The following is a 27,778-nucleotide window of genomic DNA, read 5'->3' on the forward strand; positions in this document are numbered from 1 at the left end:
GCATTTCAATGTAGCTTGTTTTCCGTTTGTTAATTTCGTTAATTTATCTCTGCCATGTTTTAAATATTATATCTTGTTTTATATATTTCTGAGCTATTAAGCAAAGAGAAGGTCTTAAATACAAAAATTAAACTTAATTACAAAATAATTTTTTAGAATTGTGTGTTGAGTTTTAGTATTTTTCAAACATATGTTTACATGCTATTAAGCTGGTCACCCTTAAACAATTTAAGATGAGCTCGACGAAGGAAAAACCGGAGGAGCAGGACAGGATCCAGAAACGGGTCAACAAGATCCTGGAGGCGCGCCTGGAGTCGGATAAGGTCAGTCCCCTGAAGCCACCTAGCCATACCAATAACTAATAATTTCCCTATACCCATAGGACACCTTGGACGCGCTGAGTGGCCTGTCCACCTTCTTCACGGAGAACACCCTGCAGAACCGCAGGAATCTGCGCAGCCAGATCGAACACCGCTCCGTGGGCATCAACGAGAACTTCCTGAAGGCCTTCCGTGAGGTGAAGCTCTCTCTCGACGCCGTGTGCGAAGATCTGGACACGATGGCCACGTCAGTGGAGACCATGAAATCGGATCTGGAGACCTCGAAGGCGCTCACCAAGGATCTGATCGAGCAGACCAACACCATGCAGCGGGAAAGGGATCGCTTGGAGGTCCACCAGCAGATTGCCCAGGCATTCCTGGCCCGTTTCCAGTTGAGTGGAGCGGAGCACCAGCTGCTCTACGGCGCCGCCAAGGATGCACCCATTGTGGCGGACTTTTTCCGGGTTCTGGACAGAGTGCAAAGCATTCACGCCGACTGTCGGCTGCTGATGCAGTGTGGCTACCAAACTGCTGCCCTCGACATCATGGAGGAGATGACGTTACACCAGGAGGGGGCTCTGGAGCGGCTCTATCGCTGGACCCAGAACCACTGTCGTAGTTTGGAGAACAACGAGATTGGTCCCCTGATTGTGGAGGCCATGAGCCGGCTGCAGGATCGCCCTGTGCTCTTCAAGTGGGTCACTATATGCACTTTCCTTTACCATTCATTCAAGTACTCTAATCTCTTTGTAGATACGTTATTGATGAGTATGCCATCGCGAGGCGGGCTGTTTTGGTGCGCCAGTTCATCGAGGCCTTGACGGAAGGTGGTCCCGGTGGCAATCCCAAGCCCATTGAGCACCATGCCCACGATCCCAAGCGCTATATTGGCGATATGTTTGCGTGGCTGCATCAGAGCATTCCCAGCGAGAAGGAGAACCTGTCGTTGCTGTTCAAAAAGTGCGATAAGCAGGGTTCGTTAAGTTATGACGTCTTGATTCAGTCGCTAACTTACTTTTCCTCCACAGATATATCCGACCAGCTGCAAAACGCCTTGGGCTACATAGCCGACGGCGTTTGCCATCCCCTCAAGGTGCGTGTGGAGACCATTCTGCAGGCGGAGAAGGACACAATCGTGTTGTTCACCATCTCCAATCTGTTGCGCTTCTACCAGCAGATAATGCGCCAGGTGGTGCAGGGCGGCAGCCTGGAGGAGTGTCTGGTGGAGCTGCAGAAGAGCAGTGAGCAGATCTATCTGGGCGCTTTGGCTGCCCAGGTGCGTAGTGTTCTGCAGCGACCCTCTGGCGGTTCGGGTCTGGCTCTGGAACCCCCACAAAGGGATCTCATACCGCCGCCAAGTGTTGCCCGCTTGCTCAATATGCTCAAGGAGATCCTTTCGGTGGCCACCATGGTTGATGGCCGCCAGGCGGACATCACCAAGATCGTGAGCTGTGTGATAGATCCGTTGCTGCAGTCCGTACAAGAAAGTGCCGCCCATCTGCCCACCGTTGATATGGGCGTGTATCTTTTGAACTGTCTGCATCACATGCAGAGCTCCCTTGCCGTTTACGAATACATGGACGAACGCGTGGAGCGCTTGCAGGCGCAATCGGATGCCCAGCTGGACACATTGACTTCCGAGCAGGCTTCTTCACTGGTAGCCAATCTTAATCTGGGTCCCATCTACGCTATTTTGCAGAGCAACCAGTCAAAGATAGAGACGAACCTACTGAAAATCTTCATGTCGAAGATGGACGCCTTCCTGGAGCTGCCCGATGTGCTGTTGCTGCCGCAGGTGCAGCTCATCATGTCCAGCAGTCATCGAGCTGCGGTGCAAAAGCGCTCCTTCAATGTGATCGTTGCCATTTACAAGCAGATCTACGAGCGAGTCCATGATCCGGCCAACGGATTTGAGCAGCCGGAGCAACTGCTTCACAGGACGCCCGATCAGGTGGCCCACATCCTGACCTCCACATAGGGGACAGGGTACTATTCCAATATATATTGTGCATTACTTTAATTTATAATCTATCTATTAATAAATCAATCTGTATTCGGCTCTTATTAAGTGGTTAAATTGAAGTTTACAAATATTATATTTTCGCACACGGATACACTTAAAGGGGCAGCTATTAGTGAATAACAAAATAGTCATTTGTCCGATGCTAAACTAAACTATTTCTGCAATTTTGATGATCTAGTTTATGGTGACGGTGGCCCTTTGGAAAAGTTCTAGGGTAAGGGCGGAAAAGAATGCGGGAAAGTTACTGGCGGCCAGCTGTTGATCAATAGGCGGATTGAAGGTTTGCGAGTAGGGTGATTCCAGCAGAGCCAAACAGCTCGATTCGTTGAGGCTAATGTCCAGATAGTCATCCGGGCCCTCGGCAAACATGCTGGAAATGCTGCAAACAGGATGGGAAATTTTAAGTTAGAAATTGAGGCAAAGAGAGTTGTGGATTAGTGACCCACCGATAATTGCTGTTGGCGCCAATGCGATCGATTCTGTAGCCCAAAAGCATATAGCACACATCGCGGTACTCGTCTCGGGCCGCCTTGAAGCAATCCTTCATCTTGCGCATCTTGCCATTGGCCGACTCCAAGTCCGCACGCAGTTGGTTGAACTCCTTAAAGTTCAGGGTCATGCCGCCCGTGCTGGTGGTCTCATTGAGTCGCTGCTCCTGGTCGTCCTCCAACTTCTTGTTGCGCCGCTTCAGTCGTTCGATCTCCGCCTGCAGCTTCTCCATCATGTTCTGACTGGACTCATAGGCTTCGGCAGCGGGATTTTGTTTGAGATGCACCACCTTGTAGTCCTTCATGTTGAAGTCACCGCGCAGGTAGCGATGCATCATTTCCAACTCCAGTTCCTCTTTTCGCCGGCGCAGACGATCGTTTTCCAAACGCAGTGTGTCCAGTTCCTTTTTGACGCTATCGTAGCCATCGCCGACGGGTTCCGCCAGTAGTTCCTGATTTCGCATAGCCTGAATTTCACGCTCCAACGTAGAACACATCTCCTTGTAGCCGGTGACGGTGCGTTCGAGCACTTCCACGCGGTACCGCACCTGCATGTCCTGCGTCATGTCCGCCACACTGGCGTTGCTCATGGTCATGTCCTTGTCGAAGTTCTCCACTAGTTGCTTGTAGAAGTCTCGCTCCTTGGAGACTGTGATCAGCTTGCGCTGCAATCGTTCCTTGAAGTTCTTGTGCCGTTTCAGTCCAATGTTCAGATCCTCAATGTTCTTCAAGTAGATGGCGCACTTTTGCTCCAAATCACGCACCGTGTTCTGTGAATTTGTACAATTTAGATTGAGCCGTAATCAAGTAGAGAAAACGTACCTGCAAATGCTTGCTGTCGGAGAGGGATGCACTCTTCTCTGCCACGTGAATGATGTCCTCCTGGAGCAGTTGCTCGATGCGCGAGCGCAGGGCCATCGGGCTGACCAGAGTGTTGGCCAGGCAGTGATCCTGGGCCACCTTGACCCACTCCTTGAGCTCCTGCTCCACATGAGCCAGTTTCACCTGGAGGGAAGCAGCCTCGGCACGCGCACCCTCCTCCCGGTCCAATCGCGTCTTGTAGTCGTGCACCTGCTCCTCCAGCAGCAGTTTGTCACCTATTAAAGTGTTTAGATGCCTGTTATGGTTCCGCAGGCGCTCTACTTCCGCCTGCAAATCCGGTAAACTGACCAGACGCGCCTGTGAGGCCTTGGTCACCTCCTTCCAGTCGTTGTAAGATTGAATCTCGAACTGCAGTTCCTGTATGCGATCGTTGGCCGCCCTTAGGCTTTGCGTCTGCATCTCGTAATTGCCGCGCAGCTCCTCGTGTCCGGCAACCCGGGCTTTAAACTCCTCGTACCGTCGGCGCAAGCGCTCCAATTCCGTGCGTGTCGACTGCAGTTCCAGATCAGACCGCTGGGCCATCCGGCGATACTCGCTGAGCTCGTTGTTGATGCACAACTGGACATCGCGCGCATCCTCTTCCTGCTGGTACTTCTCCTTCTGCAGGTTGCCCACGATCTCTTCGTACTTCAACTTTAGTTGGGCCAATTCGGAGGTGGCCCGTCTGGCCTCATCCTTGAGGGCCAATTCTCGCTTACGCAGCGTGAGCTGCTCTTTCTGCAGCTCCGAGTACCTCTTGCTGGTGGAATCACACTGATCCTTTAGGGCAGCGCTCTTGTTCTCGGCCAGCATCAAGGCCTGCCGGTATTCCCGATTCTGCTGATCGATTTCGTTGCGCAGCTGGATGACTTTTGCCTTGGTTTCGACCAGCTCGGCGCGCAATTTGTGGGTCTGCCAGGAACTCAAGGGATCGGTGGAGGAACCATTGAGGGACGCGGCACTGGTGTTCAGACTTCGTTCCGGCGATTCTTGCTCCAGGCGACGCTTCTTGGGCGCTTACAGAAAAGATATTAAGTAGTTTTTGAGGGCTTTCTTCTTCATAACCATTAAGAAATACTTACAAGCCACAAAGTCGTCGCTAAAGGAAGTCGAAAGCCGGTTAAAGAGCAGTTTCTTTGGCGCCGAGTGAGTTATGCTGTCGTTGAAAATCGCCATTATATTGTCCATGCTGCTCCGTATTTCGTCCATTTCACGTCAAGTTTGGCTTTGGTTTACTCGTATTTTGTTAAATTATTTGGGTTTTTATGTTGGCGTTGTAAAATCTGGACGAAACGATGCACACAGTGTGGCTGCTTAGTTTACCCAAAATACCAAATCATGATTTTTGGTATTTTTTAATTGAATTTAAATTAGTATATTTTTGCTGAATTTTCAGCAATTGAGAGATTTAGACGCTTCGGGAATACCCAGACTATTTATTTAAAAACTTGTAGTGGTAAAATTCTAAAAGTCAGCCATTTTCGAGCTCGCATTTTTTTGTATTTTACATAACTTAAAAAACTATTATATATCAGAAGCTAAACTTTGTTCAACAAACTAAAAATTATTTGTTGACTGGTGTACTTCCTTAAATATAACGATTGAATGAAAATGAAATAAACTACATTCTGAGAAACAATTGTGAACTCAACTTACCTCTTCCTCAAATCAAGTTGGCAGTTCCATTTGGTATATTCCAGTGTGTCTCTAACCTTCAGCACCCAAAAGTATATTACAAAAATACCACGAGACAAAGCTAACTATATGTTAAACCATCGATGTAACCGATGTTTTGAAAATATCGATGACATCGATTCGATGTTTCCACCTGCCGAAAGTAAAAATTGATTCGCGATTTGTTCTCGGCTTAAAATGAATTAAATGTTATTGTTTTCGCACCGAAAAAAACTGATAAGTCGCAACGTTAAGAAATCCCATTGGTCAAACGAATTTAACTCGAACAATTGAACAACTGCCAAAAACTAGAGCGTATGTGAAGCAAAAGGCGTGTGTTCCATGCATACCAACCGATAAGAAAAAAAAACGGTAAAACGAAAGCTAATAAAGAAACGAAAGAAATTTTAATTTGATTAAAAGGAAGAAAAAAAACGCGTGTGCCGCAAAAATTTGCAAAAATCGCAACAAAAAAGTGTATGTCAAATAGGAAAATGTGGCTCCGCCAGCGATAACGGTACTCCAATGCGCTCTCTCGCACGCACACAGACACACCGCACACAACTACTACTGCCATTAGCGAATCCTGACCAACAGCCGCACCTTTAAAAGTGGGCGTAGGTAGAGAGAAATTACTATGCAAATTTTCAAATAGTGATGCCTGCCAAAAGTTTAAACAAATGCAAGCTGGCTTAAACTTATACCTTGGCTAATTCCAATACACACCTATACACGCACACACACTCGCATTCCCACGCAGGGAGAGAAGGAAAGAAAAGAAAAGGAAAGGAGTGGAGAGGATAGAAAAGCAAGAAGAAGAAGAAGCAGCATCGGCGCGTTGGAGAAATGTGCGGGAAGAGAAGATTGAAAATAAACGTGTAGTAGAGAATTTTTGAAACGCTCATACGCACTCACACCTCCCACACTCTTTCCCTCTCTGTCGCTCTGCTTATTCCGTTTGCCGCCTACACACACAGACACACACACCTACATTCGCGAAAAGCGTGAGCTTTGTTGTTGGTTCTCCCACTTCCTTTCTCTCTGAGGCGCTGCTGTTGTTGTTGTTGCCGCTGAGCAAATGGCAGACCCTCTAAGCGGGCGCCGCTGGTGAGAACATGTCGTAATGGCCAGAGAGGTAAGTGCAAACGTACTAAAAGCAAAGCCGGCAACTATGGCTTAACGGTTCATATTCCCGATCGCGAGGGTATCAAAAATTCATCGCCAAAAATCAGCTGCTTTTAACTCATAACCATCCCTCGTATTCATTTTGTAAAACCTCTTTTATGAACATGGGACATTAAAAACGGCTAACTCATATCTGTTCTTCATAGAACAAAAGGCATACAGTAGACATTCTTTAAGTTTATCGTGGTGAATTTAAGATATTCCCAATTGCCATGTGCGAAAAAATGTAGATCTTGTAGTTTAAAATAAAAAGCTGCTACCCAGTTTTTTTATTTTTTAACAATGCTATTTTGAAGTAATTGCACTCTTCGTTTATTTGGGTACTTTATACTTAATCGCCCTCATCAGCCACGTTGACCTATAAGTGACTGACTGATAACGAATATGATATCTTTGATTTCATGCTAAGAAATCCCTAATACTTTTTAATTTTCCAATTTAACTTAAATTTAAATTTGATGGTAAAGATTCGGTTTGTGTTGCTTACTTTTGTTTTGAATAAAGTAACATTCAGTGGTTATTATTGTATCGTCATCCGAAAGATTTGGATATGTTGATATTTAACTAATAAACTTACGCAGACGTATCAAAATTGATTAAGAATTTAATGTTAAATATTATTATTATTAAAATACAATAGAACTCCAGAGGTACAAACGCTGAAGTGTCTACTGTAGATTTAATAAGAAAAACACGGGGCTAAACAAGCCAGGTTTAAACCATGGGAGCTCTGCGGTGTGTATAAATTTTTCATAAGACAACCTTTTGTGAGTGTATCTACCAAGGCGTTTTGCTGCGGATACTCCGCATTCGCGTCCGCGTCCGCATCCGCTAGAGGAACCTATTAAGCCTGTGGCCCGCATTAGTCTCTTTGTGTGCGTGTCCCCCAAGCTTCTGCTCTGCATGTGTGTGTGTGTGTGTATGTTTGTGCATGTTTTATGCAGTTCCTTCGTTTCGTTTTGCTTTGCGGGTGAGTGAATAGCTTTGACCCAAATAACTGAGGTAATACTTACGCCTCATAGATGTGCCACTCCCCCAACGCCCTCTTACCCCACTCCAGCCCCCATCTCACGTGCAGCTGCAACTGTTGTTGTTCTTCTTCTTACTCTTTTCTTTCGCCATCCACCCCCTGCCCCCCGTGAAAGGCATTTTTCTCTCTGCCTTTTCCAAAATTGTTGCTTTGAGAGATTCTTGTCTCCCAAAATTAGTTGCAAATTCCGAAAGCTTAAGAATTCCTTAAAACTCTGCTAAAAATGCAACCGAGATGGCTTTTAGTTGGCAGTTGATCTAGCTTTATTTAGCATAAACCAAACGCAATTATCTCTGCTTCTTGCTGCAATTAAAAATCTCGGCCAACAGCAGTTACAGTTATTTTCGAACTCTGTTATCCTTTTAACATTTTCAGCTGGCAATGCTTTTGAGAGACGGAGAAGGAGAGAACTGCATATAAAACTGCATCTCTCTCTTTTCTCTTTTCTTTATTAAAAGACCTGAATGCTTAATGTTGCAATTTAAATGTAACACTGCTTATACCCCCAAAAAAGCTTTCTATTTTCCAAAGACAAACAATCCACTAGTGACTGTTAATTGATCGGCTTTGATTGGGTGTAAATATTTACAAAATTAAACGCTGGGGATCCTGGGGAATACTTGTGGAGCGTTTTGCAGGAGAAGGTGCGCGCGCCTTAGCGCCCTGATTATATCACATTGATGCAAATGTAGGCCAAAGCACTGTCAAATAGTGTTGACTTTTAAAAAGAATAAAATAAAGGGGTTAGAAATAAATGAGATAGAATGAGAGATGTAAAATTAATATTATATTAAAAAGGGTTTAAATAAGCTAGATTGTAGTAACGGTTGTTTTCCCCATTTGGCCTGTCCCTGTCGCACCCACAAAGCTTTGCGCTGCATTTCACCTCGTTCTCACTGCACTTCTCTCGCGTTTATGTCTCGTGCTCATTTCAAACGCTGTTAAAGCGCTGCAAAAACGCACCCAGCCCCAAAAAGTCGAAGAAGCAAACGTAGTGAAATCCGATGCAGCATCGGGAAAAACTCACAGTTTGCTCTGCCAGGCTGCCAGGCACACAGGCAGCTAAAGAAAAGGCTGCTGCCACTTTTCGCTTTTGTCCGTGGTAACACCACGTTTCAACTGGGTGTGGACTAAACAAATCCAGCGCTTTTCTACGATAAAAATTTTTAAAAAATAATATAGATTTTTAAGTCTAAGACAGTGTCTAAGGCAGTGTCAAATGAAAACGATAACTCGGCGGTTTCACGGGCAAAAGGGGCGCTGCTGCAGGCGCGTAGTATCCGTAAAGTGAAAGTGCGAAGGTCAACCCGCCCTGACCTGCCCCAAAAATACGAATACAAATGCGAAATACGAGCAGTGAAAAGCGAAATTCGAGACACAACTGCTCTGCAAGTTTTTACAACAAACTTAAGAAAGCAAATTAAAGTGAAAAGTGACGGAACAAACCCTTTTTACCAGAAACAAACCTTTTGTGCAAAGTGCGTTTTTTTTGTCGTGACTCCCTTACAATTTTTGTAATAACGAATTTTCCCCCCTGAACGCAAGGCATTTAACACTCAAACAATAAGCAATAAGCTTTAATTTTTGTAGAACTTTAAGTAAAAGTGTCCGAAAACGGATTTTATAAAGCGTACTAGCCGTACAGGTTTATATAACGGATTTTTAGGCGGGCATGGATTACTGGAGCTTGGTGCACCAAGTGTGAGACGACCTTGGGAGCGACAGAGCCCACTATTGCAAGCCAGCAGCGCAGATTCGGCCTAAAAGTGGCTGGCAGCAGCAGCACCACCAACAGCACCACCAGCACCACCATGTGGTCCAACGCCCTGTGCACGCTGGGCGTGACGAAGCCGCTCTGCAATTGTCTGAGCATCAGACAAGTGGCAGCCGCAGCTGCGGCGGCGGCCCAGGCCACGCAGGGCGTTGCTGCCTCTGCCGCAGCTGCGGGTGGGGGTGGAGTGGGTGGTGGGGCCATCACAACGGGACCCTCCTCGGCCACAAACGGCGGACTGTCCACAATGGTAATGGTCCCGCTTTGTAAGGAATATGAAACATCATGCATCCATTTCATTGCTTTTTATTTACCAGTTGGGTGGCATAACATGCTTGAACGTTAAACATCTTACTATGAACAAAAAACAAAGCTTAATCCATTTCAATATTTAATTTTTATTTCATTTTATCGTATTTTATTTTCACTTAAAAATAGTGACATCTTTTTATAGTACCTTGTAGCTTAAGAGATTAAATTGATTTTTGAAAAGCAATTTTATAAGTTTAAAACTCGACTTCATCAATACAAAATGGTTGTTTAAATTGTTTCTAGATTTTTATTGCGAATTTAAGTGTCTATTTTTCACAACAGCTATCGTTCTGTTTCGCTTACCCACTAAACAATAAGTTATTAAAAATGAAATTATAAAGTTGAACTACAAAAATAAATGGTTTTGCTTATCTTCGAATAATTTTAATTTATGTTACTAAGAATTGAAAACAAAATAAAATTATAATCAGAGTTAATTCTCTTAATCCTTAAGTATATTTGTTATTAATAATAGTACTCCTAAAGCTAAGCAACCAGCTGTGATTTCTGGCTTTTTGCACCTTCCCTAGCTGTTTATACACTTATTAATTTCAGAATTTATAATGGCCAACCAAAGCATCTCCCCTTTGGCCCTTAGAATGCCATATGGCGCTGGGGCGCAGCAACTGACCTATCCCAAAGAAAAAAAAAAAATAATAAAACGAGAGCGTGGAGGGGAGCACACAAAACAGAGCGAACGAAATGAAATATTTTTATGAAAAGTTTTCTGCTTGTTTTCGGTGTGGAGGAATAAGCAAAATGTCAACATGAATTTTTTGTAATTTTTCAAACATTTTATTTTGGACGAGTGGGAGGGTGGAATGGGGAAATGGGGAAATGGGAAATGGGGGAACTGCTTTTCCGAAGAGAGATATTTGTATTTGGCTCGTGTGCTGCACTCGTTACTGGGTCACTGGAGCGCCACACTCATGTCCTTGCAATATATTAAACATTGCAGCTTTCGTCCTGCTCGGCTGGCCGTTGTTGTTGCCTGCCACTGTTAGCCAACAGCTGTGAGCCCTGTTAGCCAAAAGGATACGTTTTCACTTTTCTTTGCTTCATTTAAATTTTTGTTTTTTTTTCTTTAAATGAAAGAATTTTTTTTTCTTTCTCTTCATATCTAATTGGGGCTGTTAAGTAAGGTTACAAATTTTGTTTAATATTGTGTACATTTATTTTGAGCTGCAGCCGTTGTGGCCTTGACATTTGCGCCCTTTTAAAAGCAAGTCAATTAGCGGACTGAGGAAATTATGACACAGCCCGGGCCTGCTGCCACACCCACTTGTCAGTTTTCCGTGCGCAGCGTTTCACAGGTGTCACGCCCATCCTGCATCCTGCATCCTGCATCCACCATCCCCCCACAACTCAAATCTCACCCTTCACTTTCCCCACGCCAGCAGTTGCAAGTGTAATTCGTAATACCCAACTAATCCAAATTTCTCTTCGCAGGAGTCTCGCGGCAAGAGACCACTGAAAATCTGGGACAGCTGGCGGAATGTGCGCAAGGGCGTCGTAGTTGGGACCTTCGAGGAGCTCTTGGTCCGCGGCAAGGATAAGCTGGGGGTTCCTGCTTCAGAACCGGTGCGCGTCGTTCTGGAGTGTGATGGAACCCAAATCGAGGATGGCGAATACTTTCGCACCCTGGCCAACAATACGGTGCTGTTGCTGTTGAGGCAGGGCGAGCGCTGGTATCCCACTGGCGTCGATGTCATAAAGGCTGGTGGGTCGAACTTTACTCTGTCCATCTTTCAGTTCAGTTCAGTTCAGTGCTGCCCCCGGGAAATATCCATCAAGGATGGATCCATTTGGAATTACTTATGTGTTGTGTTTTGTTTTTATAACTAATAGGATCAGCATTTAAATGGTTTTGAAAACGAGTAGTTAAATAGGAACTAATAACTTTCGCACATTAATGTTTAAGTATTTTATTTCCACTTACATATGAACAATATTTTCTTTATTTTATGATAGGCAGTATTGCAGTACCAAATCTACACACATTTATACATGATAAATTCTAAATTTGCATTTAATTTTATCTTTGGGAAATTTACTAAGGTGTGCAGTAGCCAACCAAATGTTAATTAATGATTTTCGCTTTTAACAAACATTTAAATAAATTGCGTTTAAACATTCTATTTAAAGGCCTATTGTTTACCAATTAGTTTTAAGTCGTCATAGATTGTGTATCTGCTTCAATTTTAAAAGAACAGAAATATAAACAATTCGATTTTTACCCTTGCTTCAAAACACATTTTCGCTTGTGCCAAAAATAGATCTAAACAACAATGTATTGCAGTGTGCTGTTAATGCGAATCCTTTCAGAAAATTTTTTTTCATTTAACTGCAAACAAAAGTGTTTACAGGTAAATTAAGGCTATATCAATGTTGGAATATTCCATTCTTACATTTAAGGGATAGTCAAATCTAATTTTGTTTTCCGATTTTGGTTAATTTTGAAAAAACTTGCTTGAGAATCAAAAAAAAAATTAATCCATAAGGAAATGCTAACTAAAAAGCTATTCTTTGTAAAGATTGAACGAGTAAGTTGTCTTATTGATCTATAAATTTCTAGATTTCTATTGAGAATTGGCTCTTAACTTTATTTGATCTATCAAAACTGAACTCCGTTTCTCTTACAGCCATATCAGCTATACCAAAAATCGTCTGTGAGACGATCCATGCGCTGGAGTTGCACGATGAGACACCGTCGTGGAAGATCATGGACAACAAAGGGCGTGTCACGGTCGTTCTGCACTGGGATCAGCGGCAGGGTGGAGGAAGCGGTGGCGGCGGAGGCAGCAGCGGTGGCGCCGGCGGCGGAGGGGGGAGCATGTGCTCCGGCCTGGGCAGCAGCAATGGGCTGCTGTCGTCCGACAAGTACTCGCCCTCGAAGAAGGGCCTCTCCGCGCAGAGTTCGCTGGACAACAAGTCGGTGTCGTCGCAGTCCTCCCAGCCGCGCTATGCCAGCCCCCAAATAACGGTGATCAGTGACGACGGACCGGCGAGCATATACCATCCCGGTGGCGTTGTCCTGCCGCCAGGAGTTGTGATACCCGGCGGCAGCAGGCGACTGTCCAAGCAGGGCAGCTCCTTCGACAGCACCGTGGGCGTGGGCGTGGGAGCGGTCCATGTGCATACGCCCGAGTGCGCCCACCACGCCCACACGCCCAGCAGGGCCGGCAGTCCCAGCACCACCGAGTGCGACTTTCACTGCTGTGCGCTGCACGAGGAGGGGCGCAAGATCGCGGTGCACAAGAGCGTGGCCACTTCGCCCATCCAGGACGGGAGCAGCAGTCCCCAGCCGCAGTCGGCACCATCGGTTATGGATCCTATGCTGGGCGGAAGTGGCAGCGGAGGCGGCGGCGGTAGCGGCAGCATGCAGCGCCGCTCGTCGGGCGCCAAGGGCCATGTGCGATTCCTGGACATCGCCCCGGAGCGGGACAGTTCCGAGAGCGAAACGGAGAACACGGTGATGGAGGACGACAAGACGACGACGGAGAAGTTTCTGCTGCTGATCGACCAGCTGTCGGTGGACCAGAAGCGTCACCTCAGCATCAAGGACATCGGCATCATACTGGAGCGCCTCAATTCCAAGATTCTCGACGTGGAGCGATTGGATCGCGAGTCCGAGTCGGACGATTGCTACAACTGGACGATAAAGGCGACAATACGTGGCGATGCGCTGCGCGAACTGGGCGTCATCTACAATGGCAACTACTATGCCATCTCCGAGCATCCCGGCTACAAGGAGGAGCTGGAGGAGAACGGTGAGGAGGTCGAGGAAGAGGAGGAGGAGGACGAGGAGGACAGAATTTAAAGTGCCAATGGCGGGCAGTCAGACGGGCAAACCCACAGGTTCACAAATGTCCCACGTCGGGCGCCACGGAAGGTATCAATAAACTAGCGCATTTTACAGAAACAAAAAAAGAAAAAATGAAAAAAACAAAAAATAGGAGTAGCCCAGCAGCTCAACACACGACACAATCTCTCACACACACACACACGCACACACACACCAACATGCATACATATATACATATATACTTATATAAAATAATTACAAGAATATAATAATGCAAGTCGCACATTGTACAATAGTGAAGTAAGCATAAACGTGAATTATAAAAAAAAGGCGACAGCAAAGCAGCCACACACCCAGAAACACACACCCAAGCCCAAAACAACAGCAACAAGCGCGAATCATGTAAACGCAGTTTTTTGTAGCATTTAGCCAGAATTCTCATAGACGGGGACCGACATTAAATGAAGGAGTAAAGCTGGTTGTAAACGGTGCAGCTGCTGGCTTGAACCATATAAAACACGGTTGAATCATTGGATACCACTACACACCGGGCATATATTAATTCTAGAAATGCAATCACTGCACCATTTACAATATGCTTTAGGAATCTCAAGTTTGAATTCAAACTCCCAAAATATTCAGTTGCAAACCCTCAAAAACCCCAGAACCACCCATCCCTGTGTTGTTATCGTTGTTGTACAATAGATGTTTCGTGTTCCGTTGTGATTGTGTGCCAAAATAGCCTTATTTAGTTGGATAGCCCCAAACACAGACTGCCACTCGAGTCAGGAAATCTAATCTTAACCCAAAGACTATAAGTTGTGAAAGAGATATAGATAACAGAGACTATAAATTGTTGTTGCCACAAAGCAAAAGATGACGGGGTCTAACTGTATTTCAGTCGGTCTCTCGTTTCCTATGTAGTGAGTTCCTCAATTTGCTTTTCCAACCCAATCTCTCCACTATTTGTATAGTTCCTGGACAGCGTAACACTCTGTTTGAGGCCTATTATTTATTAATGTTGTTGCATTTCTCCCCCGATATAAAGAATTCCATGACGAATCATCCGCATCAGCATGTAAAACTGCCGTTATTTGTAGTGTTGTCAAACGTTCAACAAAATCGCGCACAATGTTAAAATTAAACACAGAGAATAGAAACAATAAGCAAGATGCTCGATGCTCGATGCTCGCAAAATGCCTGACAAACAGACTAAAAAATATGTGTAGTAGATATAGATCGCCCCCACATGGCCTCCAAAATCAGCCGTAGATCCATTGGGAGTATCTGTCAGAAGACATCACACGATCGCAATCGAAAATGTAATTGAATTTGAAATAACGCGTAAAAGCGAAAACACTGCCAACATCGCCATTAGCATTCGCATCTGCATCTGCTTCCGTTGGGTTAGGCTTTCAACTTCCAGAACTATGACTGTTCCATACGGGTATAAAAAAATCGGGGTAAATTGAGAGAGTCGGAGGTTGTAGGATTCTTGGCAAGGTCTCGGAAAGTTTAAAAATGATCTTCCAAAATAAAATATTTTTAAGGAATTTTCCAAACTAGGAACAAAGCTTTTCAAAATTTGTTCAGAATATGGTTAATTAAACACTACTACTGAAACACTACATTTATTTAACCGAGATAGAAAGGATAGGAAACTTCTTTACATAGAACAACAATGATTGAATTTTAATATCTAAATTTCACTAATTCATTTTAATGAATGTTTAATTATGTGTTCTAGTGATATCAACATTTCAATGGTTGAAGATTCTTAATCTAAATTTTAGATTTATTGTTCTTTTACTCAATAAATTGTAAAGAAATTGTTTTCTTAATTTTAAGTACACTTTTGTTTAGACATTTAGTAGCAACTGTAGCTGGTCTACGTTGCTAGTCACTTTGTCCTGCATCAAACACATGGGCAGATTTGATTTAAAAACTTTCGCTGATCCATCAGATTTTATGTCAACTCGAGTAGCAATCGAAATGGTCAAAAACTTAAACAATGCCGAGGTCAACCACAAACAAGATTCCGCTCTATAAAAACTAAGTTTAATGTAATACGGAAATGAAAAGCGATAAAAAAGAAAGCGATTTTTAACAGGCGTTTGTCCAAGGCACAAATTAAGCATTGAATCGAGAAAATTTAATGAAAACCTAGTATGTATAAATGAAAATTGAAATTGATAATTGATTGATAACGATAATAAACGAAAAGTTAGAAAAGAGAGGAGCAAAGCGATGAAAAAGAACGTTAAACGAGAATTCACAATTAGCGAGGCGAAAAACAAATTCATTAGCGTTGTTTTAATTTATTAGTAAGTCGAGAACGGCAAGCGACCCAAAACGCGACGATGAAAATATCTCCATGTGTATGTATGTATGATTAAATGACGGAGTGTGAGGGAGGGGAGTCGAGTTATAGAAATTGAGGATGGTAATACGGAAATACCTATGCGTACTCAACAAGCATTACATAGTTATAAGACGGGAACTCGCAATACGATGATAACTCAACTTCCAAACCGATACAGACTTCTTCAGCTGACTTCCATAATCATAATCATTGTTAACACTTAACTATAGAGGATAACGCTTTAAAAGAACAAACAGACACTTACACGAACCTTAGTTCCGGTTGAGTTAGTTACGTTCCGTTCGATCCCGACCCCAAATTGAGTCCAAGACCAAACCAATTCCCACTTCCAGTTCCAATTCAAGGTCCTGCCCTGCCCTACCCTGCCCTACCCTACCCTGCCCTGCCCCGCCCCTCCACTCAGACTCGTCGTCACACACTCTGTGTAAATGCAATCAGTTAGATTTATAAGATGAATAACAAGTCGAAACGAATGTAAGACATCCCCAAAAGAAAGGCATTAATTAAGCTACGAAACAATTTGCAAATAATACTCATAGAGCGCGAGTCGAGGCAGAAGATGCAACATCATGCGTTACATTGTTTTAATATTGCGAATTACGAATAAATTGATCAATTAACGTATACATACAACAAAGAGCAAACAAATTACAAACTGTTTTTATTAATTTTGTTAAACGATAATGAAATCATTAAAATAACTCTAACAAAGGAAAACAAATCTAAGCGGATAACAAACGACAGATTAAAATTAATAACATATATAAATCGATATATAAATACACACACTCACATAAAACCAACATTGAGCAGAGAAACAACCAAACAAAAAAGAAACATAACATAAATTCAATTAAAAAGTAAAAACAAAACAAAAAAAAACCAAAGTTTAAAGAACAAGCTCAAGTTGCAAGGAGCAGTAAGGCTAAAAAAAAAAAAAAACAAATTTGTTCACAGTGTAAATTGTAACACACAGAGAGCGAAATTAAACGCAGAAAGAGACGATGTGAGGAATGTGAGCGAGGAGCTATTATTAAAACATTAAACGATTTAAACAATAAAAAACAGAAAATAAATAAAACAAAAAAATACAAAAAATTTAAACCGATTCGAAATGTCTTATAGATTAACCGGAACTGGTCGATAAACATCTCCACCCTATACGTATGCGAAAAACTGTATGTAAATATATACGGGGGATCCACAAATCAACCGCAATGTTTATTAAACATGAACGAACTAAAGGTTGTCTACATTCAACAATAAATTATTGAGCCAAACATTGAAAAGTTTATTACCGCTAAAATGGAGCTGGCTCGTTTCCGAAACGGTTACGTTGCGTTCCAAAAGCATAAATGAAGGTCAAAGTTCTATCGATCGATGCCCGACATTGAGGCGTTTTTGTCTAATGCTTTAACATAACATGGTTGTTGACCTTTTATTGCTTTAAAACTTACTGTCTGGAGGTGTGTACATACTAATAGCTAAGAAATTTAATTCACAAAGTTGTTTCATATGAATACCTATCCAATTGTGTTGATAATCTTTGCTTTACTTTGCATTATGTGTGTAGTCAAGTGCACATTGGTCGTACTATATATGGACACGCAGTCACAGCAATCAGTAACAATCGGTAACAGTTAAAGCTAATCACAATGGAGAACCGGCCCAAGGCGGTACCCAAAAACAAACAATTACTTATTGCTAGCAATCGGTTAGAACTGCTTGAGCAATTTACAGAGTGATAAAGCACTGCTGCTCGCATAATGCAATAATTCGTATACGTATACGTATTCATATACGTATACCTATAGTTTATATATGGTCATTACTCATCCGAGATGGGGCACTCATTGCGCCAGGTTCTAAGTTGCGAGTACAGAGCCACAGAGATAATTTAATTAAGTAAGTCACTTATCGAACGCGTGACTAACAGTTAATTGAGCGCTTCGATTAGCAGTGTGTCGCCGCGCATTTAACCTCACTCAACGCAATTGCCAATTTGTCTGTGTATCAAATCCTACAGTCGTATGCATATGGCATATATGTAGTATATATAGCATTTCGTATCGTATTCGGTCGTCGGTGTGCCTTGTGATACATTTGTGCAGATATGTGGTATTGTCTTTATTCGTTGTTGTCTTATATAAGTTAACAAGTGCGTCTAAGTATATTAAGTTAGTTGACTTTGATAAGGATTAGGCTAAGGATTATCACTAATCATGGAGGGTGACGACGTTGGAGACTCTACCGCCGTAACGAGACTGGACAAGGAATTAAGGAATCGAATGAATGGCTATCCTAACATTACGATCTCAACCCGGTGTCTGCAGTTTGCTGCTGGAGCGGGAGAATAGGACCTTCTTCAGGATATTCGGCTGCCACTTGATGGAGCTCTTCTTGCTCTCCGACGTGGTCGAGATATTGGAGCTGCTGGCACTCAGTGTCCTTTCCCGCTCCGTCACATTGATGGTGCTGACGGAGTGGGCGTGTCGCAGAGTCTTCGCATCTTTACCATCGCTCCGCGGCGTCTTCCCAAAGCTGTGGGTGAACTTGCGCAGGAATCGATCCTTCTTCTTCGGTTTGGGTTCCGGCAGGGGCGAACTGGTATCGCCGGATATCGACACCATTGTGGTCTCCGCTTCCGGCACTTTGTAGTTGTTGTAGCTGGGCATATCGGTGACATCCTTGTCATTGATTTGAATCCGGATGCTGGGTGTGGTCACTTGCTGGGGAGCCGTCTCCTCCTCCGGCGAAGGTCTGTGAGAAGATAATTGTGAGTATAACTGATGACTCAGGGGGGTTTCGGTAGGGTGAGTCAATCCGCTTTGAGGAAATACAACGTTTTAGAGACGGAAAGCCATCTTACTTTAGTATTTTATTTTATTTTTATATTTCATGCTAATTTGGTTTTTTTTAATACTCAAATAATATAATAAATTTCAGTTTTGCATTTACTCTACAAGTAAAATCACTCATACCTAAAAAGCAACTAAACAGGAGAACTTAATTTTAAGTATTCAAACAAATGTATTCTTCTAAAACATAAAATCGACTAAAAATTCTTCCTAGCCATTTCTAAGGTTGATAGCTCACACGCTATTTGGTTTTTGCTTTTATATTTTGTTTACAAGCAGCTGGTATACATTTAAGAATTTTATGAGATAGCTTTGGCAGCCCCTAAAACTTGCAGCACCCAATTATATAATTGCACACGAAAAGCTAATAAAATGTACCTAATAATTATTTTGACTTTTGGATATTCACTTTAATTTACTTCTATTTATATTAAAAGTAGGTAAACCATTTTATCCTTAATTCTTGATGGAATTATCTAAAGATTACTTTTCACCCTAGTGATTTATAACTTATTCTGCAACTGGGTTGAGATTTCAGCCCCCGAAAATAAAAAAAATGAAAAACTTACGTTTGAGCTTGGCGCGTGGATTGTGTAGCATGCAGCGAATTAGCCAACTTGTCCCAAAGGTTGAACAACTTGCAGTCCTTGCCGTACATGAGGTGCGTATAGATTCCCAGGGTCAGCGGTATGTGCATGTCTGGCTTGTACAGAATCGGTATGATCTTGCGACTTTGATTCTCTGCGAAATAGCAAATGGGAGGAACTTGTTATTTAACTTGATCCCAGGTCGAAATACTGAACAGCAGCCTATTACCGATTTGTATCTTCTGGGTGAAGTTCACGAGGTACGTGTTCTCTGGACTTCGAAGAAACTCCTCTGTAAGCACGACGATCAGTTTGTTACAGCGGGTAGCCATAAAGTGGGAGAGTTGGACATGCTCGAAGGGAACGCCCATTAGCATGTCGCGATGGCGCAGAAAGAGCTATATTCAAATGTTCCATAATTATTCCACAGAAGACACAGCACCTAGGAGATCTCACTCACCCTGAGATTGTATCGCTCAGACTCTAGCACATTCATGATCTCAATGGCATAATCGATGTCTGCCTCTGCATACAAAACACACGCATCATATCTGGGCAGCGGTTGGCCCATCTGCACACATCTCTGATCTTCGTCACTCAGGATTTGGACACTTTGGCCCATTGTGTTGTTGCTGCTGCTGCTGTAGTTGTTGTTGGTCTCCAAACAATCGCTGGGAGACGGAGGACATGCCTCCATCAGAGAGGTCTGCCGCTGTTCCTGCTTCAAGATAAAGCGTTGCGTGTCCTTCGCTGCAAGTCGAGAGTTTCAAGTTCTAAATAACAAATTAAAGCCACCTAAAAATACTTAAGTACTTAAAACTATTCCTGATTTTGGGAACAGTGTATGTGCTTTTAAAACGAGCAATATAAAACCTTTTTATTTCGGAGATCTATTTAAATTCAATTCGTTAATTTTAGTATGATTTCAGTAGTCTTATAATATAAGTCTTCCATTATCAACAGAAATAAATAAAACTTTACTTCAGAATAAGCTATTAAACCCAAACTATATAATTGTAACAATTATAATAGATATTTATTATAACAATTGTGTTAGATATATATGTTAAATAATTATAATTATTTCTAATTAATGCACTTAAACAGTCACGTATATTAAATAATTGATCATAACAACGTTAAGGCTCAAATGACAAATATCGTTCTCATTAAAAAAAAAGTAAAAAAGATAAAAAAAAAAAATTATAAATAAAACACTTTGACCTCCTTGTCTTCTAATTTTTCTCTGACTAACTGGTTCAAGGAGGTCATTAAAAAATTTCTTGCAAATCAAATGTGTTTTGCATTAATGACAACCAATTTTGGCTAGGTGAATACCCTTTTGTGCAAATAAATAAAAATAATTCGTTCTTTGGATGATTGACATTTTTGTCTAGCTTGAATTGTTTATGCTCTGTTGTTTACGGCTACTACAAATTATTACTGTGAGAGTTTTGTTTATGGGACTAGTTTTTTTGTGAGGTGAGTAATAACAAAATTCTACAGATCCGAATCGTTTTTAGGTAATAAATAATTCTAAATTACAATAGTAATCATTCAAAAATGTTCATTATAGCTCAGTTATTATGTATGTATATAATGATAACCATTGTTTGAGTAAGATAAAATTGTCTAAAGATAAGAAGATATATACGCATTAACCAAACACTCGATATCATTACAAATATCCTTAAAAGTTTAAGTTTCTATTTTTTGAATATACATATATTATTTGAACTCAAGCTTTTATTAGTCCATTTATTTTCAATGATAATTATGATTGTATTTAAATATAATTATATAAATACTGCTGTATATAAGATTAATGTTATTCAAGAATTTATAATTAATGACGTGGCGGGTTATTTTCCAAAATTCTTTTTACATCAGGTTTTTATGAAACATATTTTTTGCAGTATTTTAAGTATTCTAAGCCTGTTGAAACTGTTATCCAATGACTAATTTAAATTAAATTGTATTCTAAACTAAAGTCTGTTATTTTCAATGATTGTTAGCGACAGAACTGGTTTATATAGTTATAAGATCAATGCCTACCCAGATTCTCTTGGATATCGTCGCAGACGTCCCATCGATCGATGATGCCGAGGAAGCTTTCGAGATGTCCCACCTTGGCGGTCTGGGGACTCCGCTGGCTCCAGCTGATCAGCACCAGATCCATGGGATTGTTGGCGTTCTCATCGACGAATCCCTTCTGTTTGGCCAACTCGGAGATGCCCCGCCAGTCCCGCTGGTAACCCTCCTCGGATCGCAGCACCTTCTTGCGGTTCAGCATGCGGGACAGTTGGGTGCGGGTCTCGATGCCCAGTTCGGATAATGGGGTCTCGTTGAAGTGGCCCACCATTCCCGTGCCCGTTCCCTCACCGATCCCCGATCCGGAGTCCATAACTCCCTCGGCCACCACCATGTTAGTGGTGCGATAACGCCGATAGCTGACGTCAGTGGGACCGTAAATGTGGTGGGTATGGGAATGGGAATGGGAATGATTGGGGGGATGTGGATGTGGATTGGGATGGCGATGGAAGTGGGAATGTGAGTGGGGATGGATGTGGGAATGGGCAACCAAGTGCTGCTGATGGCATACAAATCGAGGGCGCATTCGCACTTGGCGCTGGCTTTATTGGAATAATTGGTGTTTGTTTGCTGGTGTGTTTGTTTTTGGTGTGATGCGATATATATTTATCAACTGACGTTTATCAGTCGAGAGGGCGGGTAATAAAAACGACAAAGCGCGTGAGTTTGCAATTGTTTTTTTTTTGTTTTTTTTGTTGTTTTTTTTTTGTATAACTTTTTTTTTCAGAGTTTTCAGATCGCGCGTGCTGTTTGCGGGCGGATGGAACTGGAACTGGTTACGGGGTTGATTACGCGGGGGGTGGTGCCGTGCCTGTATGGTGCTACGCGAAATGGGCCGAGTGACCTCCAGCACCTTGCCGCGTCACAGTCGCGTTGTTTTTGTCTCGGATTCTGTTTTTATTTATCTGTCTGCTCCGCTTCGCTATAGCGGAGATCTTCGCTTTTCGTCGTCTGGCGTATGATTTTTAAAATATTGTTTAAATAGACACAGCACACACATATGCACACGCTCATACAGCCTCACACACTAAGCACAGAAATAAATTTTATTCGTTTTTCGAGTGCGTCCGCTCCGGTTTGTTGTTTTGTTTCGACTGGTTTTGTCCGCCGTTTTGTGCTTTTGTTTCTGCCTCGTTGTCCGCTCCTCCTTCTCCGCCTCCCCTTTCTCCGCCTCTCTTCCGCTTTCTTTCACTCGCTTGTTTATTTTGGTTACACGCGGGGCAAAAGCGGAACTATCAGCTCAGCTGCTGCGGCTAGTCGGCTGACAACACTCTATTTACATTGGCTAATTGCTAATTAGTTTATCTTAACTTTGTTTCCACTTTTCGGATCAGATCGCGAGTCTGATAAGCTCGTGGCGATCCATTGGCAAAAGCTAAAAGCTAAGAGCTTTTGGGGGAAGTTTATCGGTTGGGGCTTGGTATTTTCGTTGGAGCCCATTGTGCTTGGGGCACACTGAAAATTTAGTTCCGAAAGCTTTCTAGAGATGGCGCTCCAAAACAGGATGCCATTCTATGGCGGATCTTACTGATTTGAAATCATTTAAAATTGTGTATATATAAATGATGTGCAAGAATAAACGTTGGATTTCCTGATTCATCAAAAAACCAATTTTACATACCAAGGGATTTTAAATTTGTATGGATTTAATTTGCGTATTCTCAATTGTCTGGAATTTTTACTTTTTGTAATGGTCTTAAGGATTTCACAAAAATTACTCATACGACACGTTCTCCAGGTAGAATTTCATACAAAAATAAATGCATTCTCCCATTTCTAACGGTATAAACTTATTCGAAAAACCTTTAGAAAGAAACCATGTTTTTGGATCAAAATAAAACAAGTTAGAGTCACCTTAATGAACATAAAAATTTGATGCGCGGACCCTAACCGGTGCTTCACTAATTTGTAAAATATTTATTTGAAATTGATTTAAATAAAATATTCTTCGTGTTTTATTTTTATTTTTATTTCTTATTGATTATTAGGAAAACTAGTGATTCAAAGCTTTTTATTTAAAGTTTAAGCCCGTGTTATGCTTAAACGGTACACATTAACAGCGTTTACTTGGATTTTTTCCTTTAGTAGGGTCACTGAAGAAAGATAGTTCAGCCTTGGGAGGACTGGAATAAGAAATTAAGAAATAAAACCATCCACAAAGTGACAAGCTTTTCTCTTCATCCATTTTATTTTGAATAAACAAATATACGAGCATGTTGAAATTTGACAGGTACTTACTTTGTGAATGAAGATATATATTTGTTTAGGAGCGAACCGATTTGGCGACCTTACTCGTAAATAATAGTCAAAGTCCACTTGTAAATTCAGTTTATTTTCATTTGATTTTTCTTTTCTTGTTGTTGTTGTGGTTGATGCCTGCACTACAACGCGTTTTCATTTTCAGTTACAAATACTGAGATATACTTAATACACAGGTGACACAAATTGATTTATCGCTTGTATGGCTTTTGTTTGACTTTTTCTTTCGATTCAACATTTCTTGCTTGATGAATAAAACGCTGAAGGCGTTTAAATGTATTTTTAAATATATTTGTTTTGCATTTTTCATGGTTTCTTTATTGTAATTTTTTTGTTTTTCGTTTTTCGGTTGACTTTGCGTTTTGCATTGCCAGCAACAATTAACATTAAAAGTTGATTCCTTGCACTCAAGTTGAAGTATTACCTGTTTTTGTTTGATTTCCGTTGTTAATTTATTTAATGTTGATTTACTTGGATAAGCCTTCTCATTATTTATTTATATACCTACTTGGTATTTACTCATTTGGTTTCTTGTTCTATTTACAATACATCTACATGTGTGTGGTCTGTGGTTCTGTTGTGAGTGTCTTTTTTTGTGTTTCTTTATTTGTAAATAATTGCTCAAACTGGATTGGGCACCAAAAGTCTCTCGTTCAAAGGCTAAAAAGTTTGATTTTTTCTCGAGAAATAATTTCGTTATTCATTAATTTATTCTTGATGCGTGTTTGTGTTCAACCTGTGTCATTATTCATTGGTATTTTGCCCTAAAACGTTACGAGTATTTCAATTACATCAATTTTCTTGCTTCGATTGTAGTTGGTTGTATAATAATTCAGCTTATATTTTTACATTTAGCAAGCCATAATTACAGACATTATTTGTATGGTTTTAATTAGGTTTTTCTTTTAACTCCGTTCAGTTAACATCTCGTTTACTTTCGTTAGTTTAAGCATGCAGTTAAATCAATTATGCGAATCTAGTTAACATTCTCTGTCCCACTTGTTAAATGCAATTACTAAGTACAATGTTTTGCTTGATTGTTTATTTTCAGTATTCTTTTGCCTTGCTTATTTGAATTTGTTTTGTTTAGCCTCTTTGTCAGGTTAAATATGTAATTGATTCCTAGACCGAAATGCAAATCTTACAAGTCTGAATGAGGTGTGTGAGTATCTGTCTTCGACGTACTTGCATTGCATTTAACAACGATCCGCTTTAAGTAGATTAAATGTATAATTTTACAATTTATTGAGCTAATTTAAAGCTTTCCATTTGTTTTTGTCCTTGCCCATCGTTGAACTCAAGTTTCCCTGCCCGCCAACAGCCCCAAGTATAGACAAAATTGTGTACTGAGAAAATATGAATAGTAAGCTTGGAAGCAAGAAATTAATTCTATAAATTACTTTCGCAAAATTAAGTCGTGTAATGTTTTACACATTGTTTGTTATTTTAATCATTTATTTTAATAGTTGCAGTTCAATTCCATGCTACTTATTTCCATTGCAAAAGACTAAATTATAGGTAACTAGTTTAAAAATTGTTAAATAAAAAAAATATGCTAACAAAAATTTTGAAAGTAAAAAAATACTCATGAGTCCAATTTTTGTAATTCTTAAAGTTTTCTATTTTTCTCTTTGTATTTATATCATGTTTTTATAGGTATATATATACATGTGCAAACTTTGTGAAAACGAACTAAATTGCTTATCTGTCGGTCCCACATTAATTTAACGCCAGAGTCCAAAAACCTTACATTGCTTTTGTGCATTCTGGTGAATATTAAGAACATTTGCGCTTGAAAATACATTTCCGGATAATTGTTAATTGGGCAGGATGATGGGCGGTCAGGGAAGTTCGTTCACAACTTTCTGTTCAAGCTATCAACGCTCTGTTGGCTGAAACCGATAGAAGTTTGCTTCAAGCTAAATTTTGTCGTTAAACTTTGCAACTGAGTTAGCACAGGTTCGTAAAATTATTCATTTGGTAAAGGCTGGGCAATCAATTCTACCTCATTTCGGCTGCTCGACCACAAATTAATTATAACATTGAACACCTAAAAAAACATTTAACATTTAGCTTAGTTTCACTTAGTTTAAATCCATTTAAAAATTAATTCGACAACAAGCTCGTTTTGCACTTAAGTAACAGTTTCACATCGATCCGCTAATTAACTAACTTTTCCTTGTTATTATTTTCAATTGTTTATTAAATTACGCTATGCCACTTATCTTGCAGGTTCTCATTAGGATTTCTTAAGTTTTCATTGGCACAAGTTGCTTTTATCCAATTACGAGTAAATCTATTGAATGTTCCTTTGCTGCTCTTTTACAATTATTGTTAACCTATGAAAATCGTATTTTTACTCAAAATGTATCTTGGAATACTGGATACTTTTGCTTGCTTTGCTTCCCTCCACCTCTTCTTCAACGCCGTCTAAGAGATACAAAAACTTTTCTGTTGTTTATGGCTATTAACATTTACTTAGGAGTACTTTTCAGTTAACAACTTAGTTTCAGACATAACTATTGACCAACTTTTTTCTCTCGCCAGCTGCCCAGTCGACGCCACTCTTGGGTGGAGTTTTCGGGTGGTATAACCAAGGGGGGAAAGCTATGCTAAAGAAAAAATTGAAACCATTTGGCTAATCAACTGAACAATCGAAACCTTTCGCTTAACTGCTCCTTCCAGTTGGCGTCGCCTTGCAGCCTCAACTAGATCATATCCTAAGCACAATAATTACAGGACAATCAAGTTTGTTCTGGTAAGCAATTTCGCTAGAGCAATAATATTTAATTTGTGAATTTCTTTAATTGCAAACAGTTTTTATCAGGCTTTTATATAACAAAGTATTTTTTTTTACTTGAAATAAAATAATCGTTAAGTAAAGAAATCCTTCGTGATTTAAAGTCACTTAAAAGTGTAGCCAAAATTATTATGTGAAAAAATGTACAAAATATTTTTGTACATAGGGTTTATTGGAATAAAAACTACTGTTCCAAAATTGTCGAAGCACTTTCAAATGATTTTAACTCACTAGAAATCATATGTGGTCGAATTTGAAAACCAGAACGTCCCTGGCCTAACATTTAAAATGACATCAAAGTAACACTTTTAACAACGTTTTTAACTATTGACTAAACTGCATCACTTTTGATTTTCTTCGACCATCCTATTTTATTTCTTTTTTTTTTTGCTCTAAGTGGAGTCTACCTTTCAGTTAGATACAAAACAAGTGATTTCCGCCTGGGCAGACTTAACTACAATTAGCATTAATTTTAGCCTTAGCCGAGCACTTCGGAGTGCTCCATCCTTATTTATTTTAAGTTAACAATTTCTTTTGTTTTGATTTCTTGTATTCTTTGTTATTCTTTGTAGCATTTGTGCGCATAACTTTGATTAGGGCGGGGCAAAAAAGGAGTAGGTTGGTTGGTTGGGGGGGGGGGGGTTGGCGTAGGGAATGGGACAAGGAAGGGTCCTCCGGCTTCCTGCCACAAACTTCTTGCCAACCGCTGACATTTCCAGCAGCTTCTGCTGCCATCGCATCCGCTCGCATCTGGTGCAGCGGTGTCACTTCCTTCCTTCCGCTCATGGAACGCTAATGGAACGCTCATGGAACGACGTGCTGCAGCTGCAACCCCATCTGGTGGCGCTGCAGATTCAGCTCGGTGCGGTTCTTCATCATCAAGGTGCGCTCCAGATTCTCGCGGTAGCTCCTCTCGTTCTCCTGTCGCACTGTCAACGATAGAAATCAATGTAAGTGATCTTGAATTGCATCAGGGGAAATGAAAATCATTTGTGTAAAAATACAGTTGAGTTGCGCTACTGCAAGGCGCTTTCAAAATATTTTAACTATAATTTGCACTTTCTTATTTACTATCTTATTATCTCATTATTAGCTCATTTGCCAAACTATTCTCATAGCTTTAACGCAAATATTTTTATTTGTTAGTTATATATTTTTTTAAATGTAATACACACACCTTGAAAAGACAAAAAGTTAGTGCTTTTCAGCTAGTCAGTATTTTGGTAAACGAGCCTAATGCTGGTAAAACTCTTATGGAACAAGTTCTAAGGTATATAGATAAACTTAAGTATAAGTAAATATTCACTGCGCACTCGTTATTATCCTGTTGC

General features: G+C 41.1%; 5 protein-coding genes across 14 annotated transcripts in view; 2 read left to right on the forward strand and 3 right to left on the reverse strand.

The window, feature by feature from the left end:
- Positions 1–187: 187 nt before the first annotated feature.
- Positions 188–2,384, forward strand: LOC128254738 (conserved oligomeric Golgi complex subunit 6). The gene is made up of 4 exons (XM_052984006.1): positions 188–323; positions 383–1,014; positions 1,074–1,294; positions 1,349–2,384. Exons 1-4 carry the CDS (start codon positions 234–236, stop codon positions 2,296–2,298), a joined length of 1,893 nt encoding a protein of 630 aa, XP_052839966.1. The 5' UTR covers positions 188–233; the 3' UTR covers positions 2,299–2,384.
- On the reverse strand, positions 2,323–5,013 carry LOC128254737 (mitotic spindle assembly checkpoint protein MAD1). The gene is made up of 4 exons (XM_052984005.1): positions 4,775–5,013; positions 3,654–4,708; positions 2,790–3,601; positions 2,323–2,722 (listed from the first exon to the last, which is right to left on the reverse strand). The coding sequence occupies exons 1-4, from the start codon at positions 4,899–4,901 to the stop codon at positions 2,518–2,520; spliced, it is 2,199 nt and encodes a 732-aa protein (XP_052839965.1). The 5' UTR covers positions 4,902–5,013; the 3' UTR covers positions 2,323–2,517.
- A 432-nt stretch (positions 5,014–5,445) lies between these two features.
- On the forward strand, positions 5,446–13,833 carry LOC128255228 (uncharacterized). Of its 2 annotated transcripts, none has more exons than XM_052984811.1 (3): positions 5,446–6,501; positions 11,114–11,384; positions 12,307–13,833. In XM_052984811.1, the coding sequence occupies exons 1-3, from the start codon at positions 6,490–6,492 to the stop codon at positions 13,482–13,484; spliced, it is 1,461 nt and encodes a 486-aa protein (XP_052840771.1). In that variant the 5' UTR covers positions 5,446–6,489; the 3' UTR covers positions 13,485–13,833. The 2 variants fall into 2 exon arrangements, with proteins under 2 accessions (XP_052840771.1, XP_052840770.1); XM_052984810.1 differs by lacking the exon at positions 5,446–6,501 and adding an exon at positions 8,321–9,602.
- Positions 13,834–17,964: 4,131 nt separating this feature from the next.
- On the reverse strand, positions 17,965–22,768 carry LOC128255229 (myeloid differentiation primary response protein MyD88). The gene is made up of 5 exons (XM_052984812.1): positions 21,353–22,768; positions 19,758–20,047; positions 19,527–19,695; positions 19,280–19,451; positions 17,965–18,612 (listed from the first exon to the last, which is right to left on the reverse strand). Exons 1-5 carry the CDS (start codon positions 21,912–21,914, stop codon positions 18,168–18,170), a joined length of 1,638 nt encoding a protein of 545 aa, XP_052840772.1. The 5' UTR covers positions 21,915–22,768; the 3' UTR covers positions 17,965–18,167.
- A 913-nt stretch (positions 22,769–23,681) lies between these two features.
- The window catches only part of LOC128254619 (ecdysone-induced protein 74EF), a 75,296-nt gene continuing 71,199 nt past the window's right edge, over positions 23,682–27,778 (reverse strand). For 5 of the 9 annotated variants that reach the window (XR_008267569.1, XR_008267570.1, XR_008267566.1 and 2 more), the window contains exon 4: positions 27,235–27,376. Coding sequence is in view for 4 of the 9 variants with exons in the window: in XM_052983795.1 (XP_052839755.1) it covers positions 27,252–27,376 (125 nt within the window). In the remaining 5 variants the exon portion in view is untranslated. Of the gene's footprint in view, positions 27,377–27,778 lie in introns of all 9 variants that reach the window. The other 4 variants (XM_052983795.1, XM_052983794.1, XM_052983791.1 and 1 more) reach the window with 1 other exon arrangement.

The sequence above is a fragment of the Drosophila gunungcola genome (genome assembly GCF_025200985.1).
Source record: "Drosophila gunungcola strain Sukarami chromosome 2R unlocalized genomic scaffold, Dgunungcola_SK_2 000006F, whole genome shotgun sequence".
NCBI classification, from domain to species: Eukaryota; Metazoa; Arthropoda; class Insecta; order Diptera; family Drosophilidae; genus Drosophila; species Drosophila gunungcola.